Raw genomic sequence first — 24,899 nt, forward strand, 5'->3', positions numbered from 1 at the left:
AATGTTACTATGGTCTGTTTACCTGTTTTACCTGCCAGGTAATGTTACTATAGTCTGTTCACCTGTTTTACCTGGCCAGGTAATGTTACTATGGTCTGTTCACCTGTTTTACCTGCCAGGTAATGTTACTATGGTCTGTTCTCCTTTACTTTACCTGGTCAGGTAATGTTACTATGGTCTGTTTACCTGTTTTACCTGGCCAGGTAATGTTACTATGGTCTGTTTACCTGTTTTACCTGGCCAGGTAATGTTACTATGGTCTGTTCACCTGTTTTACCTGCCAGGTAATGTTACTATGGTCTGTTTACCTGTTTTACCTGCCAGGTAATGTTACTATGGTCTGTTCTCCTTGACTCCTGAATATCAATACATTATGTACAGAATCTGTAACTGGGTTCACCCAGAGTAGATGGAATTCCATGACATTAACGATTTTGCGGTCATCTAAGGATCTTTTCATTGGTCTAACAAACTTCTTTAACAAGCTTCCCTGCAGCAGGATCTCTTGGTGACAGTGGTTTATGGTAGGTAGAGTGGCTGGACCTGTTCTGCTTCGGACTACCACATGACCATGTGTGTGTTATGTCATCAGGTGAACGATTGGCAGAGCTCTTGTCAGGAATAGAGCAGAGGCCAATCAGTAACTCTAGAGGAAGTCTGTCCTCGGTTTACCCCATGGAGCCTGATCCAGCCCAGCCTATCCCTGGCCAGATAAATACTGTATGTCCTACTGTAGTACATCTAGTTAGATAGTACACTATCCAGGTCACTGCACCTGCCCGCCTGTCCAGCATCACTTCTCTGGACGGTTCTGACTTAGAATTTGTGGACAACTACAAATACCTAGGTGTCTGGTTAGACTGTAAACTCTCCTTCCAGACTCACATCAAACATCTCCAATCCAAAGTTAAATCTAGAATTGGCTTCCTATTTCGCAACAAAGCATCCTTCACTCATGCTACCAAACATACCCTCGTAAAACTGACCATCCTACCGATCCTCGACTTCGGCGATGTCATTTACAAAATAGCCTCCAACACCCTACTCAACAAACTGGATGCAGTCTATCACAGTGCCATCCGTTTTGTCACCAAAGACCCATATACTACCCACCACTGCGACCTGTACGCTCTCGTTGGCTGGCCCTCGCTTCATACTCATCGCCAAACCCACTGGCTCCAGGTCATCTACAAGACCCTGCTAGGTAAAGCCCCGCCTTATCTCCACTCACTGGTCACCATAGCAGCACCCACTCGTAGCACGTGCTCCAGCAGGTATATCTCTCTGGTCACCCCCAAAGCCAATTCCTCCTTTGGCCGTCTCTCCTTCCAGTTCTCTGCTGCCAATGACTGGAACGAACTACAAAAATCTCTGAAACTGGAAACACTTATCTCCCTCACTAGCTTTAAGCACCAGCTGTCAGAGCAGCTCACAGATCACTGCACCTGTACATAGCCCATCTATAATTTAGCGCAAACTACTACCTCTTCCCCTACTGTATTTATTTTATTTATTATTTTGCTCCTTTGCACCATATTATTTATATTTTAACTTTGAACTTTCTTCAAACTACAAATCTACCATTCCAGTGTTTTACTTGCTATACTTTATTTACTTTGCCACCATGGCCTTTTTTGCCTTTACCTCCCTTATCTCACATCATTTGCTCACATTGTATATAGACTTATTTATTTCTACTGTATCATTGATTGTATGTTGTTTTACTCCATGTGTAACTCTGTGTTGTTGTATGTTGTCGAACTGCTTTGCTTTATCTTGGCCAGGTCGCAGTTGTAAATGAGAGCTTGTTCTCAACTTGCCTACCTGGTTAAATAAAGGTGAAATAAAATAAAAATAAACAATTGCACCTCAGCAATTCCACAGGATTATCAGCTGTTTTAGTATCTTAACCCATATTGTTCTCATGAATGAATCCCGGATAACCCATGTTGTTCTCCTGAATGAATGAATCCCTGATAACCCATGTTGTTCTCCTGAATGAATGAATCCCTGATAACCCATGTTGTTCTCCTGAATGAATGAATCCCTGATAACCCATGTTGTTCTCCTGATTGAATCCCTGATAACCCATGTTGTTCTCCTGAATGAATCCCTGATAACCCATGTTGTTCTCCTGAATGAATCCCTGATAACCCATGTTGTTCTCCTGAATGAATGAATCCCTGATAACCCATGTTGTTCTCCTGAATGAATGAATCCCTGATAACCCATGTTGTTCTCCTGAATGAATGAATCCCTGATAACCCATGTTGTTCTCCTGAATGAATGAATCCCTGATAACCCATGTTGTTCTCCTGAATGAATCCCTGATAACCCATGTTGTTCTCCTAAATGAATGAATCCCTGATAACCCATGTTGTTCTCCTGAATGAATCCCTGATAACCCATGTTGTTCTCCTGAATGAATGAATCCCTGATAACCCATGTTGTTCTCCTGAATGAATGAATCCCTGATAACCCATGTTGTTCTCCTGAATGAATGAATCCCTGATAACCCATGTTGTTCTCCTGATTGAATCCCTGATAACCCATGTTGTTCTCCTGAATGAATCCCTGGTTACCCATGTTGTTCTCCTGAATGAATGAATCCCTGATAACCCATGTTGTTCTCCTGAATGAATCCCTGATAACCCATGTTGTTCTCCTAAATGAATGAATCCCTGATTACCCATGTTGTTCTCATGAATGAATCCCTGGTTACCCATGTTGTTCTCCTGAATGAATGAATCCCTGATAACCCATGTTGTTCTCCTGAATGAATGAATCCCTGATAACCCATGTTGTTCTCCTAAATGAATGAATCCCTGATAACCCATGTTGTTCTCCTGATTGAATCCCTGATAACCCATGTTGTTCTCCTGAATGAATCCCTGATAACCCATGTTGTTCTCCTGAATGAATCCCTGATAACCCATGTTGTTCTCCTGAATGAATGAATCCCTGATAACCCATGTTGTTCTCCTGAATGAATGAATCCCTGATAACCCATGTTGTTCTCCTGAATGAATGAATCCCTGATAACCCATGTTGTTCTCCTGAATGAATGAATCCCTGATAACCCATGTTGTTCTCCTGAATGAATCCCTGATAACCCATGTTGTTCTCCTAAATGAATGAATCCCTGATAACCCATGTTGTTCTCCTGAATGAATCCCTGATAACCCATGTTGTTCTCCTGAATGAATGAATCCCTGATAACCCATGTTGTTCTCCTGAATGAATGAATCCCTGATAACCCATGTTGTTCTCCTGAATGAATGAATCCCTGATAACCCATGTTGTTCTCCTGATTGAATCCCTGATAACCCATGTTGTTCTCCTGAATGAATCCCTGGTTACCCATGTTGTTCTCCTGAATGAATGAATCCCTGATAACCCATGTTGTTCTCCTGAATGAATCCCTGATAACCCATGTTGTTCTCCTAAATGAATGAATCCCTGATTACCCATGTTGTTCTCATGAATGAATCCCTGGTTACCCATGTTGTTCTCCTGAATGAATGAATCCCTGATAACCCATGTTGTTCTCCTGAATGAATGAATCCCTGATAACCCATGTTGTTCTCCTGAATGAATGAATCCCTGATAACCCATGTTGTTCTCCTGATTGAATCCCTGATAACCCATGTTGTTCTCCTGAATGAATCCCTGGTTACCCATGTTGTTCTCCTGAATGAATGAATCCCTGATAACCCATGTTGTTCTCCTGAATGAATCCCTGATAACCCATGTTGTTCTCCTAAATGAATGAATCCCTGATTACCCATGTTGTTCTCATGAATGAATCCCTGGTTACCCATGTTGTTCTCCTGAATGAATGAATCCCTGATAACCCATGTTGTTCTCCTGAATGAATGAATCCCTGATAACCCATGTTGTTCTCCTAAATGAATGAATCCCTGATAACCCATGTTGTTCTCCTGAATGAATCCCTGATAACCCATGTTGTTCTCCTGAATGAATGAATCCCTGATAACCCATGTTGTTCTCCTAAATGAATGAATCCCTGATAACCCATGTTGTTCTCCTAAATGAATGAATCCCTGATAACCCATGTTGTTCTCCTGAATGAATCCCTGATAACCCATGTTGTTCTCCTGAATGAATCCCTGGTTACCCATGTTGTTCTCCTGAATGAATCCCTGATAACCCATGTTGTTCTCCTGAATGAATGAATCTCTGATAACCCATGTTGTTCTCCTGAATGAATGAATCCCTGATAACCCATGTTGTTCTCCTGAATGAATGAATCCCTAATAACCCATGTTGTTCTCCTGAATTAAGTGTCTTCATTATTATTGCCCTTTTTTGTCTTTCGTAAAGGTATGACAAAGTCATCAGTGCCTGTAGCCTGATACCAGATCTGGCTATTCTTCCATATGGGGACAAAACTGAGGTAAGGGCTCACATATATCCAGGTTTTGAGTCGTTCATTTGATGCTAGAGCTCAGAATGTCTTATGACTTTCAAATAACAGGGCCCGAACCTGGACGCTACCGACTGGGTTTTCTCTGTAGATAGATGAACAGGGCCCGAACCTGGACGCTACCGACTGGGTTTTCTCTGTAGATAGGTGAACAGGGCCCGAACCTGGACGCTACCGACTGGGTTTTCTCTGTAGATAGGAAGAACAGGGCCCGAACCTGGACGCTACCGACTGGGTTTTCTCTGTAGATAGGTGAACAGGGCCCGAACCTGGACGCTACCGACTGGGTTTTCTCTGTAGATAGGTGAACAGGGCCCGAACCTGGACGCTACCGACTGGGTTTTCTCTGTAGATAGGTGAACAGGGCCCGACCCTGGACGCTACCGACTGGGTTTTCTCTCTAGATAGATGAACAGGGCCCGAACCTGGACGCTACCGACTGGGTTTTCTCTCTAGATAGATGAACAGGGCCCGAACCTGGACGCTACCGACTGGGTTTTCTCTGTAGATAGATGAACAGGGCCCGAACCTGGACGCTACCGACTGGGTTTTCTCTCTAGATCGATGAACAGGGCCCGAACCTGGACGCTACCGACTGGGTTTTCTCTGTAGAAAGATGAACAGGGCCCGAACCTGGACGCTACCGACTGGGTTTTCTCTGTAGATAGATGAACAGGGCCCGAACCTGGACGCTACCGACTGGGTTTTCTCTGTAGATAGATGAACAGGGCCCGAACCTGGACGCTACCGACTGGGTTTTCTCTGTAGATAGATGAACAGGGCCCGAACCTGGACGCTACCGACTGGGTTTTCTCTGTAGATAGGAGAGCTTGTCCCTAACTCTGGACTACTACCGACTGGGATGTCCTGTAGATAGGTGAGTGAGGCCTGAACCTGTTCTGTACTGACTGGGTTGTTCTGCTGGTTCTGTACTGACTGGGTTGTTCTGCTGGTTCTGTAGATAGGTGAGTGATGTCTGAACCTGTTCTGTACTGACTGGGTTGTTCTGCTGTCTCTGTACCGACTGGGTTGTTCTGCTGGTTCTGTACTGACTGGGTTGTACTGCTGGTTCTGTACTGACTGGGTGTGTACTGCTGGTTCTGTAGATAGGTGAGTGATGTCTGAACCTGTTCTGTACTGACTGGGTACTACTGCTGGTTCTGTACTGACTGGGTTGTACTGCTGGTTCTGTACTGACTGGGTTGTTCTGCTGGTTCTGTAGATAGGTGAGTGATGTCTGAACCTGTTCTGTACTGACTGGGTTGTACTGCTGGTTCTGTAGATAGGTGAGCGAGGGCTGAACCTGTTCTGTACTGACTGGGTTGTTCTGCTGGTTCTGTAGATAGGTGAGTGATGTCTGAACCTGTTCTGTACTGACTGGGTTGTTCTGCTGGTTCTGTACTGACTGGGTTGTTCTGCTGGTTCTGTAGATAGGTGAGCGAGGCCTGAACCTGTCTGGTGGTCAGAAGCAGAGGGTCAGTCTGGCCAGAGCCGTCTACTCCAACAACGACATCATCCTGCTGGACGACCCTCTGTCTGCGGTGGACGCCCACGTAGGGAAACACATCTTTGAGGAGTGTATCAAGAAGACCCTGAAGGGGAAGAGTATTATCCTGGTCACCCATCAACTACAGGTAGGAAGTAACTGCTGGTTACGAGCTTAAAGTTTGGTTGAACTCTGAAATATGTCAGTATTTCCCCTTGATTATCTCACTCGTTTAGGAATATACAGTTTGGTTGAACACTGAAATATGTCCAGTTTTTCCCCTTGATTATCTCACTCGTTAAGGAATATACAGTTTCATTGATCACTGAAATATGTCCAGTTTTTCCCCTTGATTATCTCACTCGTTTCATTTGCGTCTTTGTCGTGTATAATATAAAGACCTTGTAGTCTTCTCACTCTGGCTATGTTCATGGTGTGTTCAGGAACTAAGGTTGCAAAAACATTTTCTAGAGTTCACAGATTTTTCAGAGTTTTATGGCTGGAAGGATTCTCGGGGGAAATATAGGAGGGAATAAGGAATGGGAATCCTTCTACCAGGATTTAGGAAAAACCCGGGAGGAATAAAAAATAAAAATAGCCCGAGTTTTGCCAAACCCAATCAGAAACTCCCTAGCAACAGGGTAGAGAACAAATCCAATCTAATGTTATTTGTCACATGATGCGTAAACAACAGCTGTAGACTAACAGTGACATGATGACTTACCCAACAATGCAGAGAACATTTTTGAAAAATTATAGAAGATAATAAACACAAGGAATAAATCCACAATGAGTAACGATAACATGGCTGTATACAGGAAGTACCAGGTAATAACATGGCTATATACAGGAAGTACCAGGTAATAACATGGCTATATACAGGAAGTACCAGGTAATAACATGGCTATATACAGGAAGTACCAGGTAATAACATGGCTATATACAGGAAGTACCAGGTAATAACATGGCTATATACAGGAAGTACCAGGTAATAAAATGGCTATATACAGGAAGTACCAGGTAATAACATGGCTATATACAGGAAGTACCAGGTAATAACATGGCTATATACAGGAAGTACCAGGTAATAACATGGCTATATACAGGAAGTACCAGGTAATAACATGGCTATATACAGGAAGTATCAGGTAATAACATGGCTATATACAGGAAGTACCAGGTAATAACATGGCTATATACAGGGAGTACCAGGTAATAACATGGCTATATACAGGAAGTACCAGTACTGAGGAAATAACATGGCTATATACAGGAAGTACCAGGTAATAACATGGCTATATACAGGGAGTACCAGGTAATAACATGGCTATATACAGGGAGTACCAGGTAATAACATGGCTATATACAGGGAGTACCAGGTAATAACATGGCTATATACAGGGAGTACCAGGTAATAACATGGCTATATACAGGGAGTACCAGGTAATAACATGACTATATACAGGGAATACCAGGTAATAACATGGCTATATACAGGGAGTACCAGGTAATAACATGGCTATATACAGGGAGTACCAGGTAATAACATGACTATATACAGGAAGTACCAGGTAATAACATGGCTATATACAGGGAGTACCAGGTAATAACATGGCTATATACAGGAAGTACCAGGTAATAACATGGCTATATACAGGAAGTACCAGGTAATAACATGGCTATATACAGGGAGTACCAGGTAATAACATGGCTATATACAGGAAGTACCAGTACTGAGGAAATAACATGGCTATATACAGGAAGTACCAGGTAATAACATGGCTATATACAGGAAGTATCAGGTAATAACATGGCTATATACAGGAAGTACCAGGTAATAACATGGCTATATACAGGGAGTACCAGGTAATAACATGGCTATATACAGGAAGTACCAGTACTGAGGAAATAACATGGCTATATACAGGAAGTACCAGGTAATAACATGGCTATATACAGGGAGTACCAGGTAATAACATGGCTATATACAGGGAGTACCAGGTAATAACATGGCTATATACAGGGAGTACCAGGTAATAACATGGCTATATACAGGGAGTACCAGGTAATAACATGGCTATATACAGGGAGTACCAGGTAATAACATGACTATATACAGGGAATACCAGGTAATAACATGGCTATATACAGGGAGTACCAGGTAATAACATGGCTATATACAGGGAGTACCAGGTAATAACATGGCTATATACAGGAAGTACCAGGTAATAACATGGCTATATACAGGAAGTACCAGGTAATAACATGGCTATATACAGGGAGTACCAGGTAATAACATGGCTATATACAGGAAGTACCAGTACTGAGGAAATAACATGGCTATATACAGGAAGTACCAGGTAATAACATGGCTATATACAGGAAGTATCAGGTAATAACATGGCTATATACAGGAAGTACCAGGTAATAACATGGCTATATACAGGGAGTACCAGGTAATAACATGGCTATATACAGGAAGTACCAGGTAATAACATGGCTATATACAGGGAGTACCAGGTAATAACATGGCTATATACAGGAAGTACCAGTACTGAGGAAATAACATGGCTATATACAGGAAGTACCAGGTAATAACATGGCTATATACAGGGACTACCAGGTAATAACATGACTATATACAGGGAGTACCAGGTCATAACATGGCTATATACAGGGAGTACCAGGTAATAACATGGCTATATACAGGGAGTACCAGGTAATAACATGGCTATATACAGGGAGTACCAGGTAATAACATGGCTATATACAGTGAGTACCAGGTCATAACATGGCTATATACAGGGAGTACCAGGTAATAACATGGCTATATACAGGGAGTACCAGTACTGAGTCGATGTGCAGGGGTACGAGGTAATAACATGGCTATATACAGGGAGTACCAGTACTGAGTCGATGTGCAGGGGTACGAGGTAGTTGAGGTAGATGTGTACATATAGGTAGGGATAAAGTGACTAGACAACAGGATAGATAATAGACAGTAACAGCAGTATACTGTAGGTAGGGGTAAAGGATAGATAATAGACAGTAACAGCAGTATACTGTAGGTAGGGGTAAAGGATAGATAATAGACAGTAACAGCAGTATACTGTAGGTAGGGGTAAAGGATAGATAATAGACAGTAACAGCAGTATACTGTAGGTAGGGGTAAAGGATAGATAATAGACAGTAACAGCAGTATACTGTAGGTAGGGGTAAAGGATAGATAATAGGCAGTAACAGCAGTATACTGTAGGTAGGGGTAAAGGATAGATAATAGGCAGTAACAGCAGTATACTGTAGGTAGGGGTAAAGGATAGATAATAGACAGTATCAGCAGTATACTGTAGGTAGGGGTAAAGGATAGATAATAGACAGTAACAGCAGTATACTGTAGGTAGGGGTAAAGGATAGATAATAGACAGTAGCAGCAGTATACTGTAGGTAGGGGTAAAGGATAGATAATAGACAGTAACAGCAGTATACTGTAGGTAGGGGTAAAGGATAGATAATAGACAGTAACAGCAGTATACTGTAGGTAGGGGTAAAGGATAGATAATAGACAGTAACAGCAGTATACTGTAGGTAGGGGTAAAGGATAGATAATAGACAGTAACAGCAGTATACTGTAGGTAGGGGTAAAGGATAGATAATAGACAGTAACAGCAGTATACTGTAGGTAGGGGTAAAGGATAGATAATAGACAGTAACAGCAGTATACTGTAGGTAGGGGTAAAGGATAGATAATAGACAGTATCAGCAGTATACTGTAGGTAGGGGTAAAGGATAGATAATAGACAGTAGCAGCAGTATACTGTAGGTAGGGGTAAAGGATAGATAATAGACAGTAACAGCAGTATACTGTGGGTAGGGGTAAAGGATAGATAATAGGCAGTAACAGCAGTATACTGTGGGTAGGGGTAAAGGATAGATAATAGGCAGTAACAGCAGTATACTGTAGGTAGGGGTAAAGGATATATAATAGGCAGTAACAGCAGTATACTGTAGGTAGGGGTAAAGGATAGATAATAGGCAGTAACAGCAGTATACTGTAGGTAGGGGTAAAGGATAGATAATAGACAGTATCAGCAGTATACTGTAGGTAGGGGTAAAGGATAGATAATAGACAGTAACAGCAGTATACTGTAGGTAGGGGTAAAGGATAGATAATAGACAGTAACAGCAGTATACTGTAGGTAGGGGTAAAGGATAGATAATAGCCAGTAACAGCAGTATACTGTAGGTAGGGGTAAAGGATAGATAATAGACAGTAACAGCAGTATACTGTAGGTAGGGGTAAAGGATAGATAATAGGCAGTAACAGCAGTATACTGTAGGTAGGGGTAAAGGATAGATAATAGACAGTAACAGCAGTATACTGTAGGTAGGGGTAAAGGATAGATAATAGGCAGTATCAGCAGTATACTGCAGATCGTCTGGGTGGATACAGTATTTGGTTAACTTTTTTCCACATTTTGCTGTTGTTACAAACACACAGACAAACACACCCAACTAATATAGGACTTCCAATCAAAGGCAACACCACACAGCTGCCTTAAATTGGAAGTCCACCCCAATTAACTCTACATAGAAACACACTTACTAGACTACACATAGAGATACATAAACATAGACCATAAACCAAAAACCCGGAAATACTAAATCAAACACCCTTTTACCAAAACACCACCCCGAACCACATAAAACAAATACCCTCTGCCACGTCCTGACCAAACTACAATAACAATTAACCCTTATACTGGCCAGGACGTGACAGACAGAGTGAAAAGAAGGAAGGCTGTACAGAATAAAAAATATTCCAAAACATGCATCCTGTTTGCAACAAGGCACTAAAGTAATATTGCAAAAAATGTGGCAAAGTAATTAACTTTTTGTCCTGAATACAAGGTTATATGTTTGTGGAAAATCCAGTACAATCGTCTAGAATGTCATTGTATGCTGTAGCATTAAGATTTCCCATCACTGGAACTAAGGGGCCCGAACCATGAAAAACAGCCCCAGACCATTATTCCTCCTCCACCAAACTTTACAGTTGAGCATTATGCTTAGGAGCAGTTAGCGTTCTCCTGGCATCCGCCAAACCCAGATTAGTCCGTTGGACTGCCAGATGGTGAAGCATGATTCATCACTCCAGAGAAAGTGTTTCCACTGCTCCATATCCAGCCGACGCTTGGCATTGCGCATGGTGATGTTAAGCTTGTGTGCAGCTGCTCGGCCATGGAAACCCATTTCATGAAGCTCCTAATGAACAGTTATTGTGTTGACGTTGCTTCCAGAGGCAGTTTGGAACTCGGTAGTGGAGTGTTGCAACTGAGGACAGATTATTTTTTACACGCTATGCACTTGGTGGTCTCGTTCTGTTAGCTTGTGTGGCCTACCACTTCACGGTTGAGCCGTTGTTGCTCCTAGACATTTCAACTTCACAATAACAGCACTTACCAGTTGACCGGGGCAGCTCTAGCAGGGCAGAAATTTTATGAACTGACTTGTTGGAAAGGTGGCATCCTATGACGTTGCCACGTTGAAAGTCACTGAGATCTTCAGTAAGGCCATTTTACTGCCAATGTTTGTCTGTGGAGATTGCATGGCGGTGTGCTCGATTTTATATACCTGTCAGCAATGGGTTTGGCTGAAATAGCTGAATCCACTTATTTCAAGGTATAACTTTTTATTTTGGCCGTCCTTTCCCTTTCTCTGTCTGTGGTTCAGATGTATTTTAGTTTGTTCAGTTGATTAAGTTGTGGGTTTGATTCCCTTGTGGGTCATAAAAGGGTTTTAAATGGGTTTTATTTTATCCAAAGTGACTTACAGAAAAAGGAACCCGACCGGGATATCCTCACTCCCCTCCTCAAATTATTAACGTTACAATTCCCCTCTCTGTCTCTCTCTTCTCTCTCTCTCTCTCTCTCTCTCTCTCTCTCTCCCCCTCTCTCTCTGTCTCTTCCCCTGTCTCTCTCTTTCTCTCTCTCCCCCTCTCTCTCTATCTCTCTCCCCCTATCTCTCTATCTCTCTCCCCCTCTCTCTCTGTCTCTCTCTCTCTCTCCCCCCTCTCTCTCTCTCTTTCTCCCCCCTCTCTCTCTCTCTCTCTCTCTTTCTCCCCCCTCTCTCTCTCTCTCCCCCTCTCTCTCTTTCTCCCCCCCTCTCTCTCTTTCTCCCCCCCTCTCTCTCTTTCTCCCCCTTTCTCTCTCCCTCTCTCTGTCTCTTCCCCTCTCTCTCTCTTTCTCTCTCTTTCTCTTTCTCTTTCTCTTTCTCTCTCTTTCTCTCTCTTTCACTCTCTCTTTCTCTCTCTTTTTCTCTCTCTTTCACTCTCTCTTTCTCTCTCTTTCTCACTCTTCCTTTCTCACTCTCTCTTTCTCTCTCTTTCTCTCTCTCTCGCTCTCTCTCTCTCTTCCCCCCCCCTCTCTCTCTCTCTCTCTCTTCCCCTCTCTCTCTCTTCCCCGCCCTCTGTCTGTCTGTCTGTCTGTCTGTCTTTGTGTGTATCAGTATCTGGAGTTCTGTGACGAGGTACTGGTGTTGGAGAGTGGAAAGGTGAAGGAGGCAGGGACACACAAAGCTCTGATGAAAGCAGAAGGCCGATACGCACAGATGATCAACAACTTCCAGATGGAGTGTTCACAGGTAAGATCTCCCGTTATCCGTCTCTACCTCCGGTACGGAGCGTTCACAGGTAAGATCTCCCGTTATCCGTCTCTACCTCTGGTACGGAGCGTTCACAGGTAAGATCTCCCGTTATTCATCTCTACCTCTGGTACGGAGCGTTCACAGGTAAGATCTCCCGTTATCCATCTCTACCTCTGGTACGGAGCGTTCACAGGTAAGATCTCCCGTTATCCGTCTCTACCCCTGGTATGGAGCGTTCACAGGTAAGATCTCCCGTTATCCATCTCTACCTCTGGTATGGAGCGTTCACAGGTAAGATCTACCGTTACCCATCTCTACCTCTGGTACGGAGCGTTCACAGGTAAGATCTCCCGTTATCCATCTCTAACTCTGGTATGGAGCGTTCATAGGTAAGATCTCCCGTTATCCATCTCTACGTTCACAGGAGGAGACTGTCCAGTCTAGATATCAGTCCACCTGGAGGAGACTGTGTCCAGTCTAGATATCAGTCCACCTGGAGGAGACTGTGTCCAGTCTAGATATCAGTTCACCTGCAGGACACTATGTCCAGTCTAGATATCAGTCCACCTGGAGGAGACTATGTCCAGTCTAGATATCAGTCCACCTGGAAGAGACTGTGTCCAGTCTAGATATCAGTTCACCTGGAGGAGACTGTGTCCAGTCTAGATATCAGTCCACCTGGAGGAGACTGTGTCCAGTCTAGATATCAGTCCACCTGGAGGAGACTGTGTCCAGTCTAGATATCAGTCCACCTGGAGGAGACTATTATCCAGTCTAGATATCAGTCCACCTGGAGGAGACTGTCCAGTCTAGATATCAGTCCACCTGGAGGAGACTGTGTCCAGTCTAGATATCAGTCCATCTGGCGGAGACTATGTCCAGTCTAGATATCAGGTCTAGATATCAGTCCATCTGGAGGAGACTATATCCAGTCTAGATATCAGTCCATCTGGAGGAGACTATATCCAGTTTAGATATCAGTCCACCTTGAGGAGAGGATGTCCAGTCTAGATATCAGTCCACCTGGAGGAGACTATGTCCAGTCTAGATATCAGTCTCCTCCAGGTGAACTATGTCCAGTCTAGATATCAGTCCAGCTGGAGGAGACTATGTCCAGTCTAGATATCAGTCCACCTGGAGGAGACTATGTCCAGTCTAGATATCAGTCCACCTGGAGGAGACTATTATCCAGTCTAGATATCAGTCCACCTGGAGGAGACTATATCCAGTTTAGATATCAGTCCACCTGGAGGACACTATGTCCAGTCTAGATATCATGTATCTCTGTCTCTCTAGTTTAGTAGGCTTCCCATTAGTTGTTTCACATGCTGCCACTTCTCTTCCTGGGGTCCAAACAAAACATCAAATACACAGTCATTTACTGTATTGTCAAGACACCGAGAGACGTCCCCCAAAAAATATCTCTCCCACATTATTAACGTATAACTTTATCTTGTACGTCAGGAACGAACTGAAGAGGAGCCGATGCAACCAGACGCCACGGACACGAAGGAGAAGGACCTGGATGATCACAAGGGAACAGGAATAGAAAACCCAGGTTTGATTTGATATCGATCCGTACATATCTTAACATATATTTCGTAGGTATGACACGGTGCGCTCTCACATCCTGTATGTAACGCTATTGGAAACCATAAGGTTTTCGTTCTAGTGTATTCTTTCGATACATTACATTCTTATATGTACAGTAGCTCTGTCGTTTAAAAAAGGGTCTGTTTTATATTTTTTTATTTCACCTTTATTTAACCAGGTAGGCCAGTTGAGAACAAGTTCTCATTTACAACTGCGACCTGGCCAAGATAAAGCAAAGCAGTTCGACAACATACAACAACACAGAGTTACACATGGAGTAAAACAATAAACAAGCCAATAACACAATAAACAAGTCAATGACACAGTAGATAGAAAAAAAGAAAGTCTATATACAGTGTGTGCAAAAGGCATGAGGAGGAAAGGCAATAAATAGGCCATAGGAGCGAATAATTACAATTTTGCAGATTAACACTGGAGTGATAAATGAGCATATGAAGATGTGCAAGTAGAAATACTGGTTTGCAAAAGAGCAGAAAAGTAAATAAAAATAAAAACAGTATGGGGATGAGGTAGGTAGATAGGATGGGCAATGTACAGATGGACTATGTACAGCTGCAGCGATCGGTAAGCTGCTCAGATAGCTGATGTTTAAAGTTAGTGAGGGAAATGTAAGTCTGTTGTGTGTCGGGATTTACGTCACGTCTCTTTCCCCCCCCCCGTCAGCTTTTGACATGTCCAATGAGAGTCCAGACGAGTCGGGAGGAAGTCAATCGGTATCACATGACGTCAACGGTAATTTGAGCCAAGTCCTCGATTCCTTCGCATTCCGATCCTCTCAAACGTGTTATGGATGTTACACCGTGTGACATTTTAAATGAACAAAATCAATTTATTCCATCAACGTGATGTTTGTTGTTGTTTATTATGGTTGTTGTTGTTGTTTATTATGGTTGTTGTTGTTGTTTATTATGGTTGTTGTTTATTATGGTTGTTGTTGTTTATTATGGTTGTTGTTGTTTATTATGGTTGTTGTTTTTTATGGTTGTTGTTGTTTTATTATGGTTGTTGCTGTTGTTGATGTCTTTTGATATTTGTTGTTTATTATGGTTATTGTTGTTGTTTATTATGTTTGTTTTGTGTTTTATTATGGTTGTTGTTTATTATGTTTGTTGTTATTGTTGTTTATTATGTTTGTTGTTGCTGTTGTTGATGATGTCTGTTATTTGTTGTTGTTTATTATGGTTGTTGTTGTTTATTATGGTTGTTGTTGTTTATTATGTTTGTTGTTGTTGCTGTTGATGATGTCTGTTGATATTTGTTGTTGTTGTTGTTGTTGTCTGGTAGTGTCTAAGTACCAGCTGGTGACTCAGGAGGGTTCTCAGGAGGGTTCTGTTACCTGGAGGACCTACCACCAGTACTGTAAAGCTGCAGGAGGTTAGAAACACACCTTACACACACACCACACTCTGAACCTTAATTAACCCCGAGTTAACCCTGACCTACCACCAGTACTGTAAAGCTGCAGGAGGTTAGAAACACACCTTACACACACACCACACTCTGAACCTTAACCCCAAATTATCCCTGACCTACCACCAGTACTGTAAAGCTGCAGGAGGTTAGAAACACACCTTACACACACACCACACTCTGAACCTTAACCCCGAGTTAATCCTGACCTACCACCAGTACTGTAAAGCTGCAGGAGGACAGAAACACACCTCATTCACCTCAGCCAATCAGCTTTACTCCTCACACCTAGTGGAGCAAGGATACTCAGATCTAAGCAAATCATTAATCTTTCACTTGACTCCAATATTGTAGCGGTATAGTGTGGGTTATGTTGAGTCATGCTGAATCCTGTATCTCCTCTTGTCTCTCTGGTCTCTCCTCTCCCCTTTGGTCTCTCCTCTGTTCTCCCCTCTTGTCTCTCCTCTATACTCTGGTCTCTCCTTTCCTCTACCCACATTTCTCCTCTGGTCTCTCCTCTGTTCTCCCCTCTGGTCTCTCCTCTGGTCTCTCCTTTCCTCTACCCTCATTTCTCCTCTGGTCTCTCCTCTGGGGTCTCCTTTGGTCTCTCTTATGGTGTCTCTTCTCTCCTCTGGTTTCTCCCCTGGTCTCTCCTCTGGTCTCTTCTCTGGTCTCCACTCTGCTCTGGTTTCTCCTCTGATGTCTCTTCTGTTCTCGCCTCTCTCTTCTGGTCTCTCCTCTGGTCTCTCCTCTCTCTTCTGGTCTCTCCTCTCTCTTCTGGTCTCTCCTCTGGTCTCTCCTCTCTCCTCTGGACTCTCCTCTCTCCTCTGGTCTCTCCTCTGGTCTCTCTCCTGGTTTCTCCTCTGGTCTCCACTGGTCTCTCATCTCTCCTTTGGTCTCTCCTCTGGTTTCTCCTCTTGTCTCTACTCTCTCCTCTTGTCTCTGGTCTCTCATATTTTCTCTCGTCTGGTATCTCCTCTGGTCTCTGGTCTCTCCTCTGGTCTCCCCTCTCCTCTCTCCTCTGGTCTCTCCTCTGGTCTCCCCTCTCCTCTCCTCTGGTCTCTCCTCTGGTCTCCCCTCTCCTCTCCTCTGGTCTCTCCTCTGGTCTCCCCTCTCCTCTTTCCTCTGGTCTCTCCTCTGGTCTCCCCTCTCCTCTTTCCTCTGGTCTCTCCTCTGGTCTCTCCTCTCCTCTCTCCTCTGGTCTCTCCTCTGGTCTCCGCTCTCCTCTCCTCTGGTCTCCCCTCTCCTCTCCTCTCTCCTCTCCTCTCTCCTCTCCTCTGGTCTCTCCTCTCCTCTCTCCTCTGGTCTCTCCTCTCCTCTCTCCTCTGGTCTCTCCTCTGGTCTCCCCTCTCTTCTCTCCTCTCCTCTCTCCTCTCCTCTCCTCTGGTCTCTCCTCTGGTCTCTCCTCTGGTCTCCCCTCTCTTCTCTCCTCTCCTCTCTCCTCTCCTCTCCTCTGGTCTCTCCTCTGGTCTCCCCTCTCCCCTGGTCTCTCCTCTCCTCTCTCCTCTTCTCTCCTCTCCTCTCTCCTCTCCTCTCCTCTCTCCTCTTCTCTCCTCTCTTCTCTCCTCTCCTCTCCCCTCTCCCCTCTCCTCTTCTCTCTCCTCTCCTCTCTCCTCTCCTCTCCTCTCTCCTCTTCTCTCCTCTCTTCTCTCCTCTCCTCTCCTCTCTCCTCTCCTCTCTCCTCTGGTCTCTCTGGTCTCCAGGGTACATCCTGCTGTCTCTCATCATCATCGCCTTTATCTGCTTGGTGGGGACCACTGCCTTCAGTAACTGGTGGCTCAGCTACTGGCTGGAGCAGGGATCAGGGGTAAGTCTACTGTAGTTACTTTTCCTTATGTTTTCAAATGTTTGTCAATTGACCCTTCGCTAAGCCCCAACCCCTTTTGGTTACTGTTGCAACCTCTGACAACATTAATCTGGAAGACCAATTCATCACTCAAACCACTGGCGAAATCCACCTTACAGTGATGTTGATGGAGGACCAATTCATCACTCAAACCACTGGTGAAATCCCCTTACAGTGATGATGATGATGGAAGACCAATTCATCACTCAAACCACTGGTGAAATCCCCTTACAGTGATGATGATGATGGAAGACCAATTCATCACTCAAACCACTGGTGAAATCCACCTTACAATGATGTTGATGGGGGTTTTTTTCACAATGAAATTAAACACAGACTACCCCTTGTTAATCAGAATACACGTGGGTACGTTGTGATGGACTGGTATTACAATTTATTTATTCACGGGGAACCTGGTAAAATGATGTTTTGTATTGTGGCTAGCCACTGAACGGCTCTGAATTCACTGTCGGCAAGCAGTCAAAGCTATAACCACCTTTTGGAAGCTAACTATTTCCCCTCAAATTTGCATCATGATGACAGCAGATGAGAGTTGGTTTCAGAACATGGCTAACTTAGCTAGCTAACATACATTTTGCGAAAACATGTTATATGGAGCGGCTAGCTAGCGTTAGCAAAAGTTTTGGTGGTCAATGAGACGAGAGTTAGCTAACCAGCGGAGCTAGCAAAACAATGTAACGAAAGTATAATTTAGGATTCAACAAATACTAATATCAACAGGCTGTGTATTTCAGGAATCACAGTAGCGCCTGGTGCACTGTTAAATTATTTAGCCGTTTAAAACTATTTCTGTTTTGAAGAAAACTCAGTTTCTGCCATTTCCCTTACTGGCTTTCTCTTGCGTTTGAAACGTGAGCTTGTCCGAGATGATGTCGGACTCGACGACAGTTGCTATCCACTGGAGCGCTGCGATTGGTTTTCCCCCCAAAATTCTAGAGCTTTACAAAAGGGTCAATTGCATCAACAGTTTGTCGTTCCTATTTTAGCAAATCAGATGACATCTGTGGCTCGCACAAGTAATTATTTTTTTTAACATACACATGCTGCATCTGTTTCTATAGACTAGTTAACCTCTATGGGCTAGGTGGGACGCTTGCGTCCCACCTACGTAACAGCCACTGGCAGCCTGTGGCGCGATTTTCAAAACCGTAAAAATCCTATTACTTCAATTTCTCAAACATATGACTATTTTACAGCTATTTAAAGACAAGACTCTCGTTAATCTAACCACACTGTCCGATTTCAAAAAGGCTTTACAACGAAAGCAAAACATTAGATTATGTCAGCAGAGTACCAAGCCAGAAATAATCAGACACCCATTTTTCAAGCCAGCATATAATGTCACCAAAACCCAGAAGACGGCTAAATGCAGCACTCACCTTTGATCTTCATCAGATGACAACCCTAGGACATTATGTTATACAATACATGCATGTTTTGTTCAATCAAGTTCATATTTATATCAAAAACCAGCTTTTTACATTAGCATGTGACGTTCAGAACTAGCATACCCCCCGCAAACTTCCGGGGAATTCGCTAACATTTTACTAAATTACTCACGATAAACGTTCACAAAAAGCATAACAATTATTTTAAGAATTATAGATACAGACCTCCTCTATGCACTCGATATGTCCGATTTTAAAATAGCTTTTTGGTGAAAGCACATTTTGCAATATTCTAAGTACATAGCCCAGGCATCACGGGCTCGCTATTTAGACACCCGGCAAGTTTAGCACTCACCATAATCATATTTACTATTATAAAAGTTTGATTACCTTTTGTTGTCTTCGTCAGAATGCACACCCAGGACTGCTACTTCAATAACAAATGTTGGTTTGGTCCAAAATAATCCATCGTTATATCCGAATAGCGGCGTTTTGTTCGTGCGTTCCAGACACTATCCGAAATAGTAAAGAAGTGTCGCGCGCATGGCCCAATTCGTGACAATAAAATTCTAAATATTCCATTACCGTACTTCGAAGCATGTCAACCGCTGTTTAAAATCAATTTTTACGCCATTTTTCTCGTAGAAAAGCGATAATATTCCGACAGGGAATCTCCTTTTCGGCAAACAGAGGAAAAAATCCCAAAGGCGGGGGCGGTCGGGTCACGCGCCTAAGCCCAGTGTCCCTTGATCGGCCACTTGAGAAAGGCGATAATGTGTTTCAGCCTGGGGCTGGAATGACGACATTCTGTTTTTTCCCGGGCTCTGAGCGCCTATGGACGACGTGGGAAGTGTCACGTTAGAGCAGAGATCCTTAGTAAATGATAGAGATGGAAAAGAAGTTCAAGAAATGGTCAGACAGGCCACTTCCTGTAAAGGAATCTCTCAGGTTTTGACCTGCCATTTGAGTTCTGTTATACTCACAGACACCATTCAAACAGTTTTAGAAAATTTAGGGTGTTTTCTATCCATATGTAATAAGTATATGCATATTCTAGTTACTGGGTAGGAGTGGTAACCAGATTAAATCGGGTATGTTTTTTATCCAGCCGTGTCAATACTGCCCCCTAGCCCTAACAGGTTAATGTGTGATTTTCAGACAGCGAACGTGTCGAATTCCACCGCAGTGAACATCTCCCTGAACCCTGACCTGAGCTTCTACCAGATGGTTTACGGCCTGGTGGTGGTGGCCATGCTGGTCTTCAGCTTCATCAAGGGCTACTCTTTCACCAAAGTTACGCTGCACGCGTCCTCCAAGCTACACGACACCATGTTCAGAAATGTAACTACCACACAACAACACTGTTATCAATCACACTACACCACACCACTGTTATCACACTACCACACAACAACACTGTTATCAATCACACTACCACACAACAACACTGTTATCAATCACACTACCACACAACAACACTGTTATCAATCACACTACCACACAACACTGTTATCGATCACACTACACCACACAACACTGTTATCGATCACACTACACCACACAACACTGTTATCGATCACACTACACCACACAACAACACTGTTATCGATCACACTACACCACACAACAACACTGTTATCAATCACACTATCACACAACACCACTGTTATCAATCACACTACACCACACAACAACACTGTTATCAATCACACAACACCACTGTTATCAATCATACTACACCACACAACACCACTGTTATCAATCACACTACACCACACAACAACACTGTTATCAATCACATTACACCACACAACACCACTGTTATCAATCACACTACACCACACAACAACACTGTTGTCAATCACACTACACCACACAACAACACTGTTGTCAATCGTATTGAAAAGGACAGGGGAGAGGGACAATGCGGGATGATAACCAAAAGTTATTGATGAGGAATTCCATAGCGTTGAATCTTGGAAGAAGAAAGGGGACATCCCTGTCTTGTTCCACAACAAATAGCTGGGTTGGTGTTATACCTTTACTTTGGGATATAAAGAACCTTGATCACCCTGGACTATCTGGGGTTCAGACCCTGGGCAACCTCATGAGTCATGTTACTTTACATTTTAGCAGTGGATAGGTCTCTGAAGATATACACTACCATTCAAAAGTTTGGGGTCACTTAGAAATTTCCTTTGTTTTTGAAAGAAAAGCCATTGGCCATTTTGAGTCTGTAATCAAACCCACAAATGCTGATGCTCCAGATACTCAACTAGTCTAAAGAAGGCCAGTTCTTTAATCAGGACAACAGTTTTCAGCTCTGCTAACATAATTGCGAAAGGGTTTTCTAATGATCAATTAGCCTTTTAAAATGATAAACTTGGATTAGCTAACACAACGTGCCATTGGAACACAGGAGTGATGGTTGCTGATAATTGGCCTCTGTACGCCTATGTATATACTCCATTAAAAATCAGCCGTCTCCAGCTACAATAGTAATTTACAACATTAACAATATCTACACTGTATTTCTGATCAATTTTATTTTATTTTATTTTAAATCCATCAGTCCTCTCATCACCCTAACCCTATCCCCTGGGTCCTGTCTGTGTTGTAGATCCAGTAGGGTTGTGTTCCATCAGTCCTCTCATCACCCTAACCCCTTGGTCCTGTCTGTGTTGTAGATCCAGTAGGGTTGTGTTCCATCAGTCCTCTCATCACCCTAACCCCTGGGTCCTGTCTGTGTTGTAGATCCTGAACAGCCCCATGAGTTTCTTTGACACCACCCCAACGGGACGTATGGTGAACCGTTTTTCCAAGGACCAGGATGAGGTGGATACCATGCTGCCCTTCAACATGGAGAACTTCCTACAGTTCTGCCTGATGGTCACCTACACCATTGTCACCATCTCAGTCGTGTTCCCTCCCCTACTCATCGCCATCACGCTGCTGGGGGCCATCTTCACCCTCATACTCTAGTGAGTCAACTTTTACCCAGGTGACATACAGTCAGTTTGGTCATTTACCCAGGGTGACACGCAGTCAGTTTGGTCATTTACCCAGGGTGACATGCAGTCTGTTTGGTCATTTACCCAGGGTGACATACAGTCAGTTTGGTCATTTACCCAGGGTGACATACAGTCAGTTTGGTCATTTACCCAGGGTGACATACAGTCAGTTTGGTCATTTACCCAGGGTGACATACAATCAGTTTGGTCATTTACCCAGGGTGACATACAGTCAGTTTGGTCATTTACCCAGGGTGACATACAATCAGTTTGGTCATTTACCCAGGGTGACACGCAGTCAGTTTGGTCATTTACCCAGGGTGACATGCAGTCAGTTTGGTCATTTACCCAGGGTGACATGCAGTCTGTTTGGTCATTTACCCAGGGTGACATGCAGTCTGTTTGGTCATTTACCCAGGGTGACATACAATCAGTTTGGTCATTTACCCAGGGTGACATACAATCAGTTTGGTCATTTACCCAGGGTGACACGCAGTCAGTTTGGTCATTTACCCAGGGTGACACGCAGTCAGTTTGGTCATTTACCCAGGGTGACATACAGTCAGTTTGGTCATTTACCCAGGGTGACATACAGTCAGTTTGGTCATTTACCCAGGGTGACATGCAGTCAGTTTGGTCATTTACCCAGGGGGACACGCAGTCAGTTTGGTCATTTACCCAGGGTCACACACAGTCAGATGTGTGTTCTGAGTCCTGTGTGGTGTGTTCTGAGTCCTGTGTTCTGAGTCCTGTGTGGTGTGTTCTGAGTCCTGTGTGGTGTGTTCTGAGTCCTGTGTGGTGTGTTCTGAGTCCTGTGTGGTGTGTTCTGAGTCCTGTGTGGTGTGTTCTGAGTCTTGTGTGTTGTGTCCTGTGTTCTGAGTCCTGTGTGGTGTGTTCTGAGTCCTGTGTGGTGTGTTCTGAGTCCTGTGTTCTGAGTCCTGTGTGGTGTGTTCTGAGTCCTGTGTTCTGAGTCCTGTGTGGTGTGTTCTGAGTCTTGTGTGTTGTGTCCTGTGTTCTGAGTCCTGTGTGGTGTGTTCTGAGTCTTGTGTGTTGTGTTCTGAGTCTTGTGTGTTGTGTCCTGTGTTCTGAGTCCTGTGTGGTGTGTTCTGAGTCCTGTGTGGTGTGTTCTGAGTCTTGTGTGTTGTGTCCTGTGTTCTGAGTCCTGTGTGGTGTGTTCTGAGTCCTGTGTGGTGTGTTCTGAGTCCTGTGTGGTGTGTTCTGAGTCCTGTATGGTGTGTCCTGTGTGGTGTGTTCTGAGTCCTGTGTGGTGTGTTCTGAGTCCTGTGTGGTGTGTTCTGAGTCTTGTGTGGTGTGTTCTGAGTCCTGTGTGGTGTGTTCTGAGTCCTGTATGGTGTGTCCTGTGTGGTGTGTTCTGAGTCCTGTGTGGTGTGTTCTGAGTCCTGTGTGGTGTGTTCTGAGTCCTGTGTGGTGTGTTCTGAGTCCTGTGTGGTGTGTTCTGAGTCCTGTGTGGTGTGTTCTGAGTCTTGTGTGTTGTCTCCACAGTATATTCCAGAGGAGCATCAGAGAGATGAAGAGGATGGAGAATGTGAGTCGTTCCCCCTGGATCTCTCTGACCACCTCTACCATCCAGGGCCTCGGTACCATCCACGCCTACGACAAGAGAGAGCAGTACATCCAGCAGTAAGACATGTCTCCTGACCCTGACCCTAACCCTGACCCTGACCCTAACCTTTACCCTAACCCTAACCCTAACCCAGACCCGGACCCTGACCCTAACCCTAACCCTGACCCTGACTCTAACTCTGACCCTAACCCTAACTTTTACCCTAACCCAGACCCGGACCCTGACCCTAACCCTAACCCTGACCCTGACTCTAACTCTGACCCTAACCCTAACTTTGCTCATTATTGTTATTTTGCTGTTGTTGGTCTGACCGTGGTTTCCTCTACCTGGGGGGAAATAACTTGGTCTGACCGTGGTTTCCTCTACCTGGGGGGAAATAACTTGGTCTGACCGTGGTTTCCTCTACCTGGGGGGAAATAACTTGGTCTGACCGTGGTTTCCTCTACCTGGGGGGAAATAACTTGGTCTGACCGTGGTTTCCTCTATCTGGGGGGAAATAACTTGGTCTGACCGTGGTTTCCTCTACCTGGGGGGAAATAACTTGGTCTGACCGTGGTTTCCTCTACCTGGGGGGAAATAACTTGGTCTGACCGTGGTTTCCACTACTGGGGGAAATAACTTGGTCTGACCATGGTTTCCTCTACCTGGGGGAAACAATTAAAATAAATGTAAATTAAAAAATTATTATAATAAACACCGTTGTGCATTGTTCTCCAGATTTAAGGAGATGAGTGACAACTCCAACCACTTCCTGTTGTTTAACTGTGGGACACGCTGGCTGTCCTTCTGGCTGGACTTCCTGTCTGCCTCAGTCACTCTGATGGTGGCTCTGTTCGTGGTGCTCAGTTCTCCTGATATCATCAGCCCTGCTATGAAGGGCCTGGCGCTGTCATACACCATACAGGTAGAGTCTAATACACCGTACAGGTAGAGTCTAATAAACCGTACAGGTAGAGTCTAATACACCCTACAGGTAGAGTCTGATACGCCCTACAGGTAGAGTCTGATACGCCCTACAGGTAGAGTCTGATACGCCCTACAGGTAGAGTCTGATACGCCCTACAGGTAGAGTCTGATACGCCCTACAGGTAGAATCTGATACGCCCTACAGGTAGAATCTGATACGCCCTACAGGTAGAGTCTGATACGCCCTACAGGTAGAGTCTAATATAGAGTCTGATACACCATACAGGTAGAGTCTAATACACCCTACAGGTAGAGTCTAATACTCCATACAGGTAGAGTCTAATACTCCATACAGGTAGAGTCTAATACTCCATACAGGTAGAGTCTAATACTCCATACAGGTAGAGTCGAATACTCCATACAGGTAGAGTCTAATACTCCATACAGGTAGAGTCTAATACTCCATACAGGTAGAGTCTAATACTCCATACAGGTAGAGTCTAATACTCCATACAGGTAGAGTCTAATACACCATACAGGTAG

At 44.0% G+C, this 24,899-nt stretch overlaps 1 protein-coding gene across 1 annotated transcript in view; it reads left to right on the forward strand.

The window, feature by feature from the left end:
• Positions 1-24,396, forward strand: part of abcc12 (ATP binding cassette subfamily C member 12) — a 69,531-nt gene extending 45,135 nt beyond the window's left edge. The window contains exons 15-25 of the mRNA XM_082969857.1: positions 4,345-4,417; positions 5,878-6,081; positions 12,438-12,572; positions 14,040-14,133; positions 14,853-14,921; positions 15,474-15,563; positions 17,303-17,406; positions 20,013-20,195; positions 21,609-21,835; positions 23,369-23,506; positions 24,168-24,396. Of these exons, the coding sequence (XP_082825983.1) occupies positions 4,345-4,417; positions 5,878-6,081; positions 12,438-12,572; positions 14,040-14,133; positions 14,853-14,921; positions 15,474-15,563; positions 17,303-17,406; positions 20,013-20,195; positions 21,609-21,835; positions 23,369-23,506; positions 24,168-24,381 (1,531 nt within the window). The 3' untranslated portion in view covers positions 24,382-24,396. The remainder of the gene's footprint in view (positions 1-4,344; positions 4,418-5,877; positions 6,082-12,437; positions 12,573-14,039; positions 14,134-14,852; positions 14,922-15,473; positions 15,564-17,302; positions 17,407-20,012; positions 20,196-21,608; positions 21,836-23,368; positions 23,507-24,167) is intronic.
• The last annotated feature ends 503 nt before the right edge of the window (positions 24,397-24,899 follow it).

Source organism: Salmo salar, chromosome 26, assembly GCF_965601325.2.
Source record: "Salmo salar chromosome 26, fSalSal1, whole genome shotgun sequence".
NCBI lineage: Eukaryota > Metazoa > Chordata > Actinopteri > Salmoniformes > Salmonidae > Salmo > Salmo salar.